Source organism: Populus nigra, chromosome 13 (assembly GCF_951802175.1).
Source record: "Populus nigra chromosome 13, ddPopNigr1.1, whole genome shotgun sequence".
Lineage (NCBI taxonomy): Eukaryota > Viridiplantae > Streptophyta > Magnoliopsida > Malpighiales > Salicaceae > Populus > Populus nigra.
The window spans coordinates 4284015-4300205 of NC_084864.1; the positions used below are offsets into that span (position 1 = coordinate 4284015).

General features: G+C 31.3%; 2 protein-coding genes across 2 annotated transcripts; both read right to left on the reverse strand.

Annotated features, from left to right (window-relative positions):
* Window positions 1-464: 464 nt before the first annotated feature.
* On the reverse strand, window positions 465-2119 carry LOC133670781 (ethylene-responsive transcription factor ERF062-like). Its single transcript, XM_062091395.1, has one exon. The coding sequence runs from the start codon at window positions 2021-2023 to the stop codon at window positions 653-655; it is 1371 nt and encodes a 456-aa protein (XP_061947379.1). The 5' UTR covers window positions 2024-2119; the 3' UTR covers window positions 465-652.
* Window positions 2120-10583: 8464 nt separating this feature from the next.
* On the reverse strand, window positions 10584-11308 carry LOC133670774 (uncharacterized). The gene is made up of 3 exons (XM_062091387.1): window positions 11149-11308; window positions 10934-11036; window positions 10584-10839 (listed from the first exon to the last, which is right to left on the reverse strand). The coding sequence occupies exons 1-3, from the start codon at window positions 11153-11155 to the stop codon at window positions 10743-10745; spliced, it is 207 nt and encodes a 68-aa protein (XP_061947371.1). The 5' UTR covers window positions 11156-11308; the 3' UTR covers window positions 10584-10742.
* Window positions 11309-16191: the final 4883 nt, after the last annotated feature.

Below are 16191 nucleotides of genomic sequence, written 5' to 3' on the forward strand. Positions count from 1 at the left end.
AATTATATATTATGTTTGCTAGTTTGTTTTTCGACACTATAAACCTCATTATCACATGGAATTCTCTGAATATACAATGCCCGACTAAAAATATAAAAGGCCATGCTTATGCTTATAAAAGGATTGTCCCACAAATGACCCGTGTATTTCTCCTTCTTTTGAATGGGCCTTTGACTTTGTAATAAAAACCGAGCTTCACATTCCAAATTTGGCAGCTAATCTAGCGGCCAAAAAATTGTCTTCCCCATCTCTAATTCCAAAATTCATGAGAGATATAATTCATTTAAATATATTAAAAATATATTTTTAAAAAAAAATTATATAAAAAGAAAATTTAGTCTGCATAAATTTGACGGTGATAATGATGGTGGTGATGGGGTGTGTGTAGGCCCATTTCTAAAATACGAGAAAAACATAAACTGGAAAATCATGCAAGAGAAGGAACAATGGAACAATAAAATTAATTAAGGAAGAAGCAAAAAGAAACCCTGTATAGAGAACATCAATAATTAAGCAAAATACAGATTTCAAGAAGATTGCATGGTAGATCCTAAAATCTCGAATGAAAGAAATTTAAAAAAAAAAAAAAAACTCTTTATCTTGACAATCTTCACATCATACTAATTAAATGCGAAAATAGGTAAGAAAAAGTTCATGAGTCAGAGACTAAAAGAGCATCCCAGATCATGTCCATGTCCAAGGAAGGCATTCTACTTAACTGAATAGCATCAATATCCGATGCTACAACCTCTTGACCTTTCTTGCTCTCAATCACTTCGCCTCCACTTTTGCCTCTTAACTCAAATTGCCACTCTTTTCTTGTTGTATTTTGGCTCAAACCTTTGAGTTTTGTAGCATCTGTAGCATGCACATTAATCTTGCTTGGCGATGGTGGAGGTGGATCACTAATATGCTTATTTTGACCAGAAATGTTGCTGCCTTGTGATGATATCGCTTGTAGCTTCGCTTCAAGAAGGGCAGCTGTGGTTCTATTCAATGAACTAGACTTGAGTTGATGCTTAAGATCTGGGAAATTCAAATGCGCATAATCTCCTCGTAACATGTAAGCTGCAGTGTCATAAGCGATAGCAGCATCTTCCGCTGTGTCGAAGGTCCCTAGCCAGACCCTCGTCCGGTTTCTTGGTAACCTAATCTCTGCAACCCATTTTCCCCAGTGCCTTTGCCGCACTCCTCTAAACAGCTTTCCGGGCGATGTTGATGCCGATGAAAAAGAAGGCTTTTGATGGTGGTTCTGCAATCTTCTGCCCGAGTATTTCATCGGCTGTGTCTTCGTAGTGCTAAGCCAATAGTCATTAAATCCTTTGGTAGAATAATTTGCCAAAGTTTGATTGATTTTGAGCCATTCATTACTCGGTTGGCAATGAATTTGGCCAAGTTGAGGCATGGAAAATGAAGTGTTTGGAAACAATGACATGGCAGGTTCACATCTTTGATCCTTGCCAGGTGGATCGAGAACTTGTTTGGATGGATGTAACAATGAAGCTGCCGCTGGTTCCTGCAAAAACAAGGTTAAATTTGGGGATTTTGATAACGAAGATGGAGGAGGAGGTTCAGGAACTTGAGCTTCGTTATTTAATGTTGGAAAAGGTTCCAAGAAATTCACAGGAATGGAGCTTTCTTTGATAGTTTGATCAGATATTGAATTAGCTCCAAGAGCGTTGATAGAATTCAATCCTGACATGAAACAACTTTCATGATCTTGGTTGACAACATCCTGTTTACCAAACCCAGGGATGTTACCGATCAAATCGGTACCTGAAACCTGATCATCTGCCGAAGAACTAGATTCCGAACTCGAAAATAATCTCTCAGAAGACGATTGCGACGGCGATTTCATGCCACTATTTCCATCCTCGACGCGACAAGTTGCCCCAGATAGAGCACCCCAAATGGTTGGATCACCAAAATATTTTGAGCCTGTTGCCTTTCCATGAAAACTACAATAAGCTGCCACCAATTCCTTGTGCATGAAGGTTTCTATTTTTGGAAACTGATCCTCCATACCAGTAATTATTTTCTGTTTGTTGAGAACCCCAGATCAAGAGATGGAGAAATGATGCAAAGGGAGAGCTACTCCAGTATATATATATATATATATATATATATATATATATATTTATGCTAAAGCAACCATCATGTGAGACTGTAATAGGTATTTTGCCAAGTCTCGTTAAGAAAAAAATTAATTAATCAGAGGAACTTTTACTTTATATAAAGGGAGGTTAACAGCCTGAGCCAGATCTCTACTTGTTCAGAAAGAATAAGCTCACCACCTTCCATTTAGTGCTTCCCATTCCCTATGTTTTGTCAATATCCAATCAAAACCTGACAGCTCAGTGTTACTTGGTCACCTGTCTTCAAAGGTTTCTGGTATGGATGAATATTCTAACATGACAGTGACTCGAAAGAGCCTTAAACCTTTATTTCCTGAAGGCAAATATGTTTGTGTATTTCTTAGCAATGATCAAGTGATTTTCTCAATCATCCACATGTTGTTTTTTATCTCCCCCTTTTACTTTCTTCATGGAATTTGAAAGTGAGAGACTTGTACTCGTTGTTAAGCAAGAAACTCCGATGAATAATCACCACACTAGTATATAGTAGGCAAAATCAAGATGAAACAGTATTAGATGCCTGCCCACTTCAGCTTGTGGCATAGTCTACTCTTTATGGATTGTGAAAGGTGGCCAAGCTAATTCAAAGATAATGATAGAAAACCACCACTGATGTATTCTGGAAAATTAAAGCTAGCTTCACTGTCATCAACACATCATAAGCTTTGAACAGGCCTTACTTTCAAAATGGAAGAATTATAAATCAGGAAATCAACATGGATGTACTCTTTAATTTCTCAGTTTTTCATGAATTCCGTGGTCGTCTTTCTTACAAATAAATACTAGACAATGTCCGAAGCCTTGTGAACACACAGGCATACATTATATATATATCGCTTTTCTTGAAGCATCACCACCTGTCTTTTGGGGTGTGTTTGGAGCCACTTAAATAAGCACCTCACCGATTGTGAGACAAGGGTGCCATCTCGATCCACACCTCCAAATCGTGTGCCTTGAATGATTAGAATCACTGCTGGGCGGTGCTTGCTTGCAGCCATCTCAAGCTACCACCTCCAGTCAATGCCACTTGGAGTAGCTATTGTAAGGAAGGAAAAATTAACACCTATTAATTAGAAAGAAAGGGAGAGATTCCAAAGGGTTTGTTGTTTATCACTTTTTGGAAGTTTTGATTTAATTATTTTGTGTCCAGGTTCTTCCAAATAGTGTCGTTGTTATTTTATAGAGCAAGCACATGGTCCTTAGCCTAAACAAACCTTTGTTTAGTCTGTGTGATTGATCATCGGTCAGTAGCTAGCTAGATACATTAAACCATGTTTCTCCAATGTTTCCTTTTCCCTTTTCCCTTGCCATCCCTGTCAAGCAGACTTGTTTATTGCTTCCTGCATTTTGGGCCTCAAAACAATAAAACAAAACGGGAATGAAGCAGGCATCTTGTAGCACACATCACTGCACCTTATGGTCTCAAGAGAAAATTCGGGCATGCATGTGGAACAGACATGACTGCCTGGTGCATGACAAATCGTGATGGAGTCTAAAATACCTAACGATGAGACTCTTGTAATGACCTTCCTTGTTCTACTTCCCTTCCACCACTCCTCCCTCGTCTAATTTCACAGCCAAACTAAAGTTCTTGATTCGGCAGTGACTGATGATAACATGACTGGAATTGCCAACTCACACAAGTCTTGTACTCCTGCATGTTTTCTAAATAAAGAATGAATTCAAAGCTGAGGCTATGGAGGCAATTAACAGGCCTATGTCTGTCAGATATGTTAATTTACTGTACACACACATGCAAGTGTCGTTAATGGCACTACCTTCCAGCCTCCCTTTATACAATTAATTAGGTGAATATTCTACATACGTGGTCTGATGTAGGAGAGATCAGAGAGAGATTTGTCCCTGGTTAATTGGCAGTTTCTAAAAGTCTGGCCTTTAATCTTCACGGCTTCTCTCAAAAGCCTTGTGGGTTAAGTTTCATGACATTTATCAAATAACGAATTGCACTTTTAGCTAGGAGCTCAAGCTGACCATAGAAAAAATGAATCAACATCTTCATGTCTGGTGCAACCACTCTCTCTCAAACCTTGACTAGATAACTTCCCTTTTGCTTTTTATCTTTTCTACTTTATCTTTTTACGTTTCTCGATCTTTCACCAAGCAATTCATCATCCCTTGGATCACCACTCTTTTAGGCCATATCCCTTCTAGTCATGTTAAAACAGCCCACAGATCATACATAAATATTCTAACATGACCCACAGATTAAAGCTAGCTAGATACGAATAACACACAGAAAAGGATATGAGTGTAAGAGATAAAAACCACTGCATGATCAAAGTTGTGTGCGTTTGTGTGTATCTTCTTGTACAAATGATTCTCTCTTTTGTTTTACACCACTCACTCATCCCTTTCTTTCTTACCTTGAATAGAAGACCTAGCCTGTCTAGGAAGAGAATCTATCTTTTATATTAAGAATCTCTCTTCTGCCATTAATCCCCATATTTACAACTATATACACTCCTCATCATTGATGCTAATCCCAAGAAAACAAATTAAACAGAAAAATCAGAATAATAACGTTATTAATTGGCTGGCTAATTGATTTCATCCATTAAAAACCACAGACAAGATGAAGATTTTCTGCACAAACATTCAACATGGCAGGTCCTGTATGTGCAATGTATGAATCTTTCTATAATACACAAAATGATTTGTTATACGTATGCTGCCAGCAAACCCTTGAGCAAGATAGAATAGAAAATGTTATCATCTGCTGAGAAAACTATGTTGTACTTGCCCATCTCCTCACGAGTAGCATCATGACATCCACCAATGAACAAGCAAGTTCAATAAAATTTAGACGCCTAGCTAGACCCTAATGCACTTTTTAGCTACTATCTCAAATTAAATATCAAACATGATTATCAATGCCATTACCCTTCTGTTCATCATCAGCTGATTAACTTAGTGATAAATCTAGAGTAGAAAAGGTTAATGGTGTTCATTATCACCAAAAATTGTGGGCAAAGTCGCCCGGAATCGTGTGTATAGTGCAACAGGCTTGCAAATGGGAAGGCTACATGCGCCGAAATGTTTGTGTTAATCCATTTCAGACCACTAATCTAATTTCACTTGATTAAACAAAATAGCCTTCACTATAATGGTCTTGAAAACGGGCTTGAAACTAAATTAATAAATGGAATTATCTTAATTTCAACACACACGAAAGAGTGGAGATCCAAGGGATGAATTGCTATTTCATAAATGGGGATCTTAATAATATACTATTAATTAGAAAATCTAAATAAATAAATAAATAAAAGATGATGAATTTGAGACTTTTAAACCAAAGATCTCGAATTGAAGTTCCAAATTAATCAAGTAAAATAGAAATTTAGAAAATGAGAGGATTAGGCTACACCCCCATTAGGTGATTCATGGTTTTGTGGGCCTGATCTCTAATGAAAAAATTAAATCAAAAGTTAGAAAGTGCTTAAAAACTTTTTTATGTTCTTTAGAGAGGGCTTGTTTGGATGGTCTACTGGAGCTGTTTTTATGTGGGCATATTCATTCTCCATTGACACGATGTGCAGTCATAGGATAAGTTTGTTTAACTCAGCCATGTCTCTCCAAACTAATGACTAAAAGTCATCCTTTAATATAATGCAGCAGCAGCCGTCGCAACAACTCCCATCAATGGAAGGAAATGTATGTTTTAAGCACTTCTTTATAGCATTGACTCGTTTTTCTGGGATTTTTTTATATATAAGTTTGTTCCTTCGTGTTCTAAGGACCACACAAGACAAGTTAGACAGCCACTTAGTGGAGGCAACCAAAATGAATGTGGACTTGTGATCAGAAGGTTTTTTAATTTTTTTTTTTTTTTTTTTGAAGACAGTGGTGCATGTAGATGGAAAGGGATGTGTTTGTAGGAAGTGTTTTCGGAACTGAAAATAGCATCTTCCAAAATAGATAGGCTAGGTCAAGTAGGGCATGAACGAAGAAGATGAAGGGATCGAATGGAGTCTGTAGCTGTAGCCTTCAGTGGAGGAGAATAGAGACGCAAGGCATGAGTTGAGGCTGATTTGATCAATTGTGATGCTCTTGAGAAGTGGCGTGAAGGTCATCGCAAGTTAAATTCATCAAAACTCCACCATAAAAAATATATATATATATATATCTTCTAAATCCATTTTAAACATTCCTTTCACGCATAAATCAATATGTTTATTAAAAAAAATGATAATGAAGTCAAGGGAAATTAAAAGAATTAAAAAAGGAATTAGAATTGTGAAATTTTTAAAATTAATTATTGCATACATTTTTCCTTAATGACACCAAACTATAACCTACTTAGGTGTAAGCATATATTTATAAATTTATTTACAAGACAAGCACATGTACTAACATGAATGTTTTGTATATATATATATATAAAATCAAATAAAATAATAATATATAACTCAAGCTTTTTCGATAAATTGCAATTTGCATGATTGACGACTAACACATTAGTTTCTTATGAACATGACGTTGGGAAATTATTGGTATGTGGAAGCAATCAGAGCAGAGGTTCGGTTTTAGGTACTCAAGAAAGGAATAAATTTATATTCTACCCTATCAAAGACAAATCAGATAGAATATTTAAGTGATTTTTTAAAAAAGAAATTAAAGAGATAATCCATGTTTATTCTCAGAAGAAAAGAACAAAAATTAAGAAAAGGGCGAATATTCAATATTACTTTTTCATCACGCTATATTTTGCAATAAACTTTTTATACTCTACTGGTTACGTTATTCAACGCGTAGATGTAAAGCATTGAAAGACAGGGAGGATACATTATTGGTCCAAACATGTAATGCCAATAATGCAAGGGACCTAACTTGATTTTTTTTTTTTCTTTTTTTAAATTAATCAACTTTTAGATGAACTATCCGTTGCTAAAATATTTATATATATATATATATATATTTCTTGCAATCTTTTCCTTAATTTAGACCATGATGATAATAATGTGAAAAGCCAATTTACTTATTCCAAATCTAACCTAAGAAAATCATATGTATATATTAAAACAAGTTAATGATTATTCTGTAAATATCTTTTATATACATGTATAATACATCTTAATAATATCTCTAAATAAATCTCTTAAAAGATTGCCTGTAAATCCATATAAATTATAAGAGTTTTTATTGTGTGCGCGCGCACACGCGTATACACTCACTTGTAATATCAATAAAAACCATTATAACTATTTAGTAAATGACCTAGTGCTAAGAGTTTTAGGCTAAAGGGTTTGCTTCTACTGTGATCTCAGGTTCGAGCCTTGTGGTTGCTAATATGATGGCTACTGGAGGTTGACCTAGTTGTTAACTTCAGGGCCCATGGGATTAGTCGAGGTGCGTGCAAACTGATCCAGACACCCATGTTAATAAATAAAAAAAACCATTATAAATATTCACTACAAAACCTTTGTTTTTAACGGTATCAAATATCAAAAAATCAAATGGTTAAAATCTACCATATCTACCATTACACATGGATCAAATTCAGGCTTTTATGAGTTGTTATTATGAGTCAACTTAAAATGTGACCTTGTATTAGTTGAAATTGTTTGACGTGGATAAAAAAAATCTAACCATGCTGAATTTTTTTTATTTAAAACTGAACTGAACCAAATAAGTTAGTCAAATCAATTAGTTGTTTTACATTTTAAAAAACTAAGTAAATCTAAATTAATTCATAAGGTATTTTTATTTTAAAAAAAAACAAATATTGAACCAAACCTTTTAGTTGAATTATTTCTTATTTGCTGTGATTTAATGAGCATTTAATTTTAGTGAATTTTTTTGGTTTTATTCGATTAGGTTTGATTTGATTGTACTCCTATTATGAATTACAATAGTGTTGTAAAATAGCAAATTATTATATTTTAATAAAATTTAAATTATTATTCTTTTTACAAAAATGTTAATGACATATAATTAAATAAAAATAAGTTGTTTAACTCCTCACATAACAAGATTAGATATTTAGATATCTTATATATCAAATTCCTAATTTAATCTTTAATTAAAATTAACTTTTTATGTTTATTTACACAATTCATTTGATTAAACTTCAGCATTAACTTTTTTATTTAACAATTAATTTTTTTCTTATAGCGGCTACATGTTTGTTTTTTTAGTTAAAAATTAACTTTTGATAGTATAGCGGGGTAAAATGACTAGCAGCTACTATATGATGCCATCTCAGGAACACGGATAATCGGATAGTGTCTTGGCTGAAAAGGCAAGACCTAAAACCCAAAAAAAAAAAAAAATTATGTGCTAATGTCAACAGACTCAACACCAATTAATAGTGTTTGAAGTTTGTTTTTAAGTTTAAAATAAATTCTTTTAAAAAAATTATTTTTTATTTATTTTTTTCTTTACTTTAAATTAATTTTTTATATATTTTCAAATCATTTTAATGTATTAATATTAAAAATAATATTTTAAAAAATTAAACATTATTTTCATACAATCCCAAATGAAAAATAATTATTATCCTACTTTTAAACATCCCTACAATACTACTCCACTTATCCAACCGTGATTCAGTGGTTATCCAAGTAAAAGTCTAATTATGTGTACATTTTAAAAACACTTTTCAAAGAATTTAATTTTTTTTCTTCAATTTTTTTTATTTTAAATCATTTTAATATGTTGATGTGAAAAATAAATTTTTAAAAGTAAAATATTATTATTTTAATACATTTCCTAAAAATCATTTCATTAACTCCCACTAGATTCCCTTTTCCTAAATAGACATGGTGATTCATAACTTACCAAGGTAAAAGCGTAAATAGTTATCAGCAAAATGACCAAAACGTGAAGTGCCATCTCACTAGTTTAGGCATTAGCATTACAAGCACATACACTGACAGTGATTATTAGGGATGCTACTTAGCAACTATATATCTTCCTCTAGTCACTGCTAAATATGTGCTCTCTAAACTTCATAGCCTACCTGCACAGAAAATCCGGTGTCCCTATCCTCCACCAGACAGCAGAATCCAGTCTCAGTCCTAAAAACAAATGGCCAGTTTCCATCTCTCATATTCATATGATGTCTGAGAAGCCAATGCCTAAGAGTCTAACTTACACCTTGAGTGAAGTAATTGCCCAAAGTTTATTAAGCTTAACACCCTCAACATATCTTTCCAACTTTATGCATATTGGGACTTGAAGTACTCAGCAGCGGATTCCACCTCCACACTACTCATACTTAAAGAGGATACGTGACTCGTTGCCACTTTTTAATTCTCATAACCAGGAAATAATGTCATTCCCTTAATAGTTTATGTCAATGATAGTATCGGAGGGAGGGAGTGAGTCAGTTGGGGTGAGGGTCTTAACTGCTCTGAAGCAGAAAGCAATTTCAAAAATCCTCAAATTGAATTGCCCCAACACTAGTAAATTACCATTAATTATAGACGCTGTTTTAGCAGACATTCTAAGAATATAGACATTCATACTGTTATTTTCTATCCAAATAAAATATTCCTCTTAATAATTCCAAACAAATCAAAAGGGTATTACAGGCAGTCAACTTGAAGAATGAGTCATCTTTCAGGAACCGTTCAAACCAACCAGCAACACTCTACCTAATACCTTTAAGACTAGACTGGCCATCAATGATGAATAACATAACCCTCGTCAGACTTTTTACTGACCTCATGAATGCCTTTTGCTTCTATGGCTCCATATTAACCCACCACTGCATGTCTACAAAAAGACTTGCTACCCCATAATGTCAATCCATGGTCTGGAAAAAAGTACTGAGATTCCAGCTAGAAACTTTGGATCTTGCAATCTGTTAGTAGCAATTTAATAGGTTATTTACTTTGTGAAATTGGTAACATGTACAATTTCGAAGGTCTTTGGGGAATGCATCTTCTAGGTTATAATCCTGGCTCAAATTTAAAAGGAAAAGGGAGCACTTACGGTTAAGATTACAACATACTGCAACCATTTCATATAGAAAACTCATTGCATGTATCCAATTTCACAAAGAAACATAACTGCATGCCTAGGTCATGCATAGATATCAGAAAGCCTTGGTAGTACATCCAAGAATATAAAAACCAAGGATGCAACTGAAACCATCAAATTGCTGTTCAACAGCGAATTCTGCTGATGCTTGAACAATATTAACTATTTTCAGTAATGAAATCTAATCCACTGTGTTGCAGGCAATACAAAGACTATTGAATGCTTTTGTAAACAGGCAGTGTGGTGATTTTCAGCAATAAGCAAACCAAACACTAATTGACTCAAGGCGAGTTTTCAATAGCAAAAGAAACCCATGTGCATAATTATCGATCTCTCCAAAATTGCATAAACCAGTACATAAAATGCATAAAATTTAACTCAATATAAACAAACAATCACGGATCCGATCAAGGAATCAAAAAATGACCTTCAACACTCCAAATCTAAATGAGAAAAAACTCAAATTAAATAAAAACTCAAATCAACAGATATTCTTAAACAAAACATAATAATTCATAAAAAAATATCAAATTAACTTCAAATCATTAAGCATGAGTAATTAACACAAAAGGACTGGCTTGATTAAACATAACAAACTTCTCTTTATTTCTTAGTATTCCCTTTACCTCCGCCCGAGGATTCCCCTCCCGCTGCCTGTGCTGCCTTCTTGGCCGTCTTTTCTTGCAGCGCCTTCGCGTCTCTACAAAATCAAATCCAAAAAGAAAACTTACAAATTTAACAAAAAAAAATCAAAATTAAATTCGAAAAAACTGAAGAAGAAAAAAGAGCCGCACCTTTCACGACGCTGTTCAGGAGTCAAACCATCGTCTTTATTTTTGCCTTTGTTGCCGTTACGAGCTTGAGCTCTCTCACGATCTTTCTCTCTTTGATTTCCGCGTGAAAAATGAATTAAAGGAAACAAAATAATAAAAATAAAATTGCAGAAATTAAAAGATTAAATAAAAATTGGGAGATCTAGAATTAGCAAAGAAAAAATAGAAAAGGATATGAGCCATTGTTGTAGCTGCTGCTGAGCAGAGACAGAGAGACTCTGTTTTGCGATTTGTTGGAGAGAGAGGGGGAGACTTGCAACTCAAAGCTAATAGAGTGGTTTTTTCTTTTTCTTTTTTCTGAGGCCTGAGAGCTGGACATCAAGAAAAAGTCAAAACTTTTTCTTTTTTCTTTTCCAGTCTTTTTTTATTGGAGTGGTTTGAGACTCGAGAGTAATAGGTGGCATGACCAAAATCATTGCACGATTTATTTTGGTTTTTTCAATGTAAAATAAATGTTAAAATTATGTAAATATTTTTATAAAAGCAAAATATTAAAGATTTTTATTATTGTTAATAAACTCAAGTAATTTAATAACATAAAAAATAAAAAGATAATAAATAAATAAAACTAACAAAAAAAATAACTAGAAAACCTAGTTCATTCGAGTAAACACACTAAATATATAACTTAGTTATGATATGAGGGTAACCTTAGTGAAATGAAGAAAAAGTGATTGATTCCTCAAATTCTACAAACAAAAAAAAAAGCTAAATTTAGTATTGAAGTGTTTCTATGGATGAGAAGGTTCCTATTGAGATGTTTTTAAACTTGTATATTGCAGAAAAAAGTAGATTAGAGATTTGTTTTTTCAACATGTTTTTTTTAATTGATTTAGGAGTGTTTTGAATTTACAAATCAATATATTAAGGTTTTAAGGATTTTTATTAGATGTTTTAGATTAAAATAAATTTAAAATTAATTTTTCTAAGTCAAATAACATCGGCATGATATTTCAGCACCTTTTTAGTGGCTTCAATCAAGACAAGTAAATGATGAGTCATCTATAATAAAAGCGACACATTATGGGCTTTATTATTATTTTTAAAATGAAAAATGTGTCATCCATCATTGAAAAAAAAATTAAATTTTAAGTGCGTGGACTTTGCTTTGTAGGCCCACTCATGCTAGCCTTTTATTTTTGTCGGCCCATCCCTTTGGCCTAGACACTTCATTCATTAAAAAAAATTCATTGAAATTCAATATATATATATATATATTTATATATATATATAAAAGACTTAACATGATATTTAAATAATTTTTTAATTTTTTCATGGTTCTTAAATGATATTATAGGTTATTATGGGATTGTTAAAATTTTTATCAATTACTATATATACGTAATATGCAAAAATAAAAAATAAAAGATTGTTCATGGTTATTCAATGAAGATAAAATTTCTTTTCTTTAAGTTTTTTAATGGATTTTTTACATTATTTTATTGTATTTTTTTTTTCAATCACATGCAAAATATTGAGACACTGTAATAATATTATTTTACAAAAAAAATTTACTTTTAAGATCATAATAGTTATTTAAAAAGCAATACTTATAATAAAAACATGTTTTTTGTTCAAACAATCAAGAGATGCATTAATAAAAAAATGGGGTTTAGGTTGAAGAAATATATTTTTTCACTATAATTTTATTTGTTGTCTTTTGAATAAATATCTATTTTTATAATTATTTAATTAAATAAAAAATATTTTTTAAAAAATAAAATTATTAAACCCGTGACAGCAATAACCTGTTAAAAGGTTGAGTGAGAGGAACAGGACTTGAGGAAATTGAGTGAAAAACACAAGAATTCTGCTTATCTTCATGGATGACAATCATATCCACTTTGATGGAGGTTGACCTCTGTTTATAAATACATTCTACATTATATACGGGTTAAATTAATTTTTTAAATATAAAAAAATATGCAACATTGTTAATATCTTTTAGTAGAAAAAAATAAAATCATGTTGAGTTTTATTTAATATGACCCGATCTATTTGATTGGTTAAAAAACAACCCGTATAAATAATTTAAAAGTAGTTTGACTTAAAAAAATAAAATTCAAAATGATATTTTTATTTTAAAAATATTAACACAACAATATATTGGATCAACCTATATTAATTTAGGTTAATTTGTTAAATTTATGGCTTGAATCATAAGATAATGATAACCCTATATATATAAAGCATATCATAACAAATTATAAAACATAATCAATTATTAACTAAATGTTGAAAAATAAAATTAAAAAAACAAAACAAAAACTCAAATTAATCTAGTTAACATGTTAAATCCATAAATTAAGTTATAAGACTATGATAACCCCTTAAAAAAATATAAATTTAAACAAATTATTCAACTAATTAAAAGGTAAACGACCCAAACTTCTTAATCTGTGTTCTTACTTTCTTTTTTTTTGATTTGCTTGGGGTGTTCGGGTCAGCTTGCGCGCACCACGACTATTCCCCACGGTCCACTGGACATCCTGCAAGCCCAGGAGCAGGTAAGGCACCGCGGGGTGGCAGGCGTGCACATAAAGGGTCGAAACCGGAACGGGGACAGAACAAGTCACACGATTGACCACAGCAGCTAGACCCTGAAGTGCATATGTGTTCTTACTTGAAACAACTTCTCCTAGCCTACCTCCTCTAATCGCAGTTGGCAATATCCCTGGAATTAATTAAGGGAATTTGATTTGCATACCTTCCATGGAGGTTCCTTTACAATAAAAAACAGAGATAGAGAGTTGAAAATCTTCTTATAAAGATATAAAGCTTCCATGTTTAGAAACGGCCAAGACATGCAAAATTATATTTATTTATGCATGGAAATTATATTTAAAAAAAAATGAAGAACCTTAATGGAGTTTTTCAAAGTTTTATGTGTTAATTGAGTTCCTAGATTTCTTAAACATTTTGAATTGGGTTTTTTTATCAAAATTATTTAAAATAATATATATTTTTTAATTTATAAACATATATGAGAATGAAAATCCTTCTATTAGGTGCGGAAGTTACCGGAGGTTTGGCACTCTAGGAGCCTAACCTCTTGCTTAATTTTTTTTAATTAATGTGGTTTCCATACCAGTTTAGTTTTTTATTAAATTTTTTTTCAAATTTTTTCTTTGATGTTTTTTCACACTCCAAAAAAGATTTATAATACTCACTTACTTTTTAGTTTTACCATGGTTATTAAATATTATTATAAGTTTTTTTTAATTTTAATAATTTGTTTTTCAATTATTATGTATCTAATATGAAAATAACAACAAAAACAATAACAGATTATTCATGAAAGTTCAATTGAAATTAGTTTTTCATTATTAAATTTTTAAATAGATTTTGAACATAATTTTATCATATTTATAGGTTTTTTAGCTTTTTATCATGAAAAAAAAATATAGACATACTATTTTGATCTTTTTTGTTAGCTTGCTTTAATAATCTTAATTTTTTAAAAAATAAAAATAATTATTCCAGTTAAAAAGATTGTGGTGGCTAGAATAAAAAAGAAATACATTAATATGAAAATTTATCTTAATAAAAAAAATCAAAATAATATTATTTTTAAATTTAATGATAATGCTAAAAAATATTATTGAGATCTGAATATTTGTTATTATGTTTAAAAAACTTAGATCTCCTAGCAAGAACATACAAAATATCATTAATTTTTTTAAGTAATGATTTATGAAAACAAAAGGCAACATAAGAAAAGAATGATTTAAGTTAGCCGTATGAGTTTGGAAAAGTATTCAGCATACCGCATGAGCGAGGGATGTGGATCAAATCGGCTATATGAATGGAGCCTATTCTTGAGGGGGTGTTTGTTTATGCTATTACTTCTGCTTTTCAAGTAAATTATAGAAAATATATGTTTGGTAAAATATAAAATGTTATTTTCTATTTGTAGGCTCTAGTTAATTTTGAATTGAAAATGCAGGTGAATTAAAGGTAACTCCAACCTACTTCACGGGAAGTGTAGAGTGAATTTCACTCTGCACTGTTTACTTTACAAAAATAAACAGTGCAAAGTGAATTAATTTACTTGTACAGTTCACGTGAACAATGAATAATATCTCTACTGTTCATGGTCAGATCGGGTTCGGTTTGAATCTAAATGTATTGAACCGGGTCCGATCCAATAAAAAAAATCTATTTTTTTATTTTTAATTATGTTCTATTAAAAAAACTAGTGTTTAACATTATTTAATGATACTATATAAATTAGAAAGAGATCGCATGAAGGCGTAATATTTGCAGAATTTAATCGTAATCCCAATTTTGTTCCTGATGATATTTTACCTGATTTTGTTGCACGCTCAAAAAATCATGAAAATTTTAATTCTTGTTGGATGAATTTCGTATGTAATAGAATTGAAGATAGTTTAATGGAATAATAAAAAATATTTTATATAAAGTATTATTTATTTCAAGATGTAATAGCAGTAGTTAAACCTATAATATTTAAATTAAAAACCATCAATATTAATATATATCTTTTTTAGTTATTTTATAATCTTAATTTGAAAAGTATTTTTAACCAAATACTATTTTTTATTCAATCTTAATTTTAATTATAGTTTTAATTAAATATACATAAATACCAACTAACCTAAATCAAAAATATTTTTTATAAAATAATAACGTTGTACAAGCGAGGGCTGTAGGCTTGAAAAGCCAAGTACATCGTATGAGCACAGTGAATAACTGTAAAGATTCCAATTCTATCGAAATCTCATTTAGCACTACAACTCATAATTTCTTTTTTGAATTCTTCATATATAGAAATATGCATAATCATTTTGTTCGAGAAATTAATTTTTCTTTTTAAGGAGATTTTAACATTTTAAGTAGAAATTCTAAAATGTTAAAAATGAAAATTTATGTTAAACATCCTAAAGTTCATTTATTTTCTATATTTGAAAAAATCACACTTTACTTATTACTATTAATATAGTTGATAATACCTTATATATTAAGTCGGTAACGCACAAACTTAGATAAAAAAAAGTTATTAAATATTATAAATTCTTCATTATAATTGATTTAATCATGGTTATAAAATCTAATCTAGGTTTCCAATCAGGATAGATCCTAGTTATGGGTCAGCACGGTCGACCCAAAACAACCTCATCTACCCAAACTTAATGGATATGAATAATTACATTTCAACAAAAAAATTAACAACATAAAAATATAATAAGAACAACAAC

What these genes read in the sequence shown, in the direction of transcription:
- LOC133670781 (XM_062091395.1), bottom strand. Translation starts at nt 2,023, where the DNA reads ATGGAGGATCAGTTTCCAAAAATAGAAACCTTCATGCACAAGGAATTG.
- LOC133670774 (XM_062091387.1), bottom strand. An exon ending in CCTGAACAGCGTCGTGAAAG is followed by an intron (nt 10,840 to 10,933) that starts GTGCGGCTCTTT and finishes TTGATTTTGTAG; the next exon opens with AGACGCGAAGGCGCTGCAAG.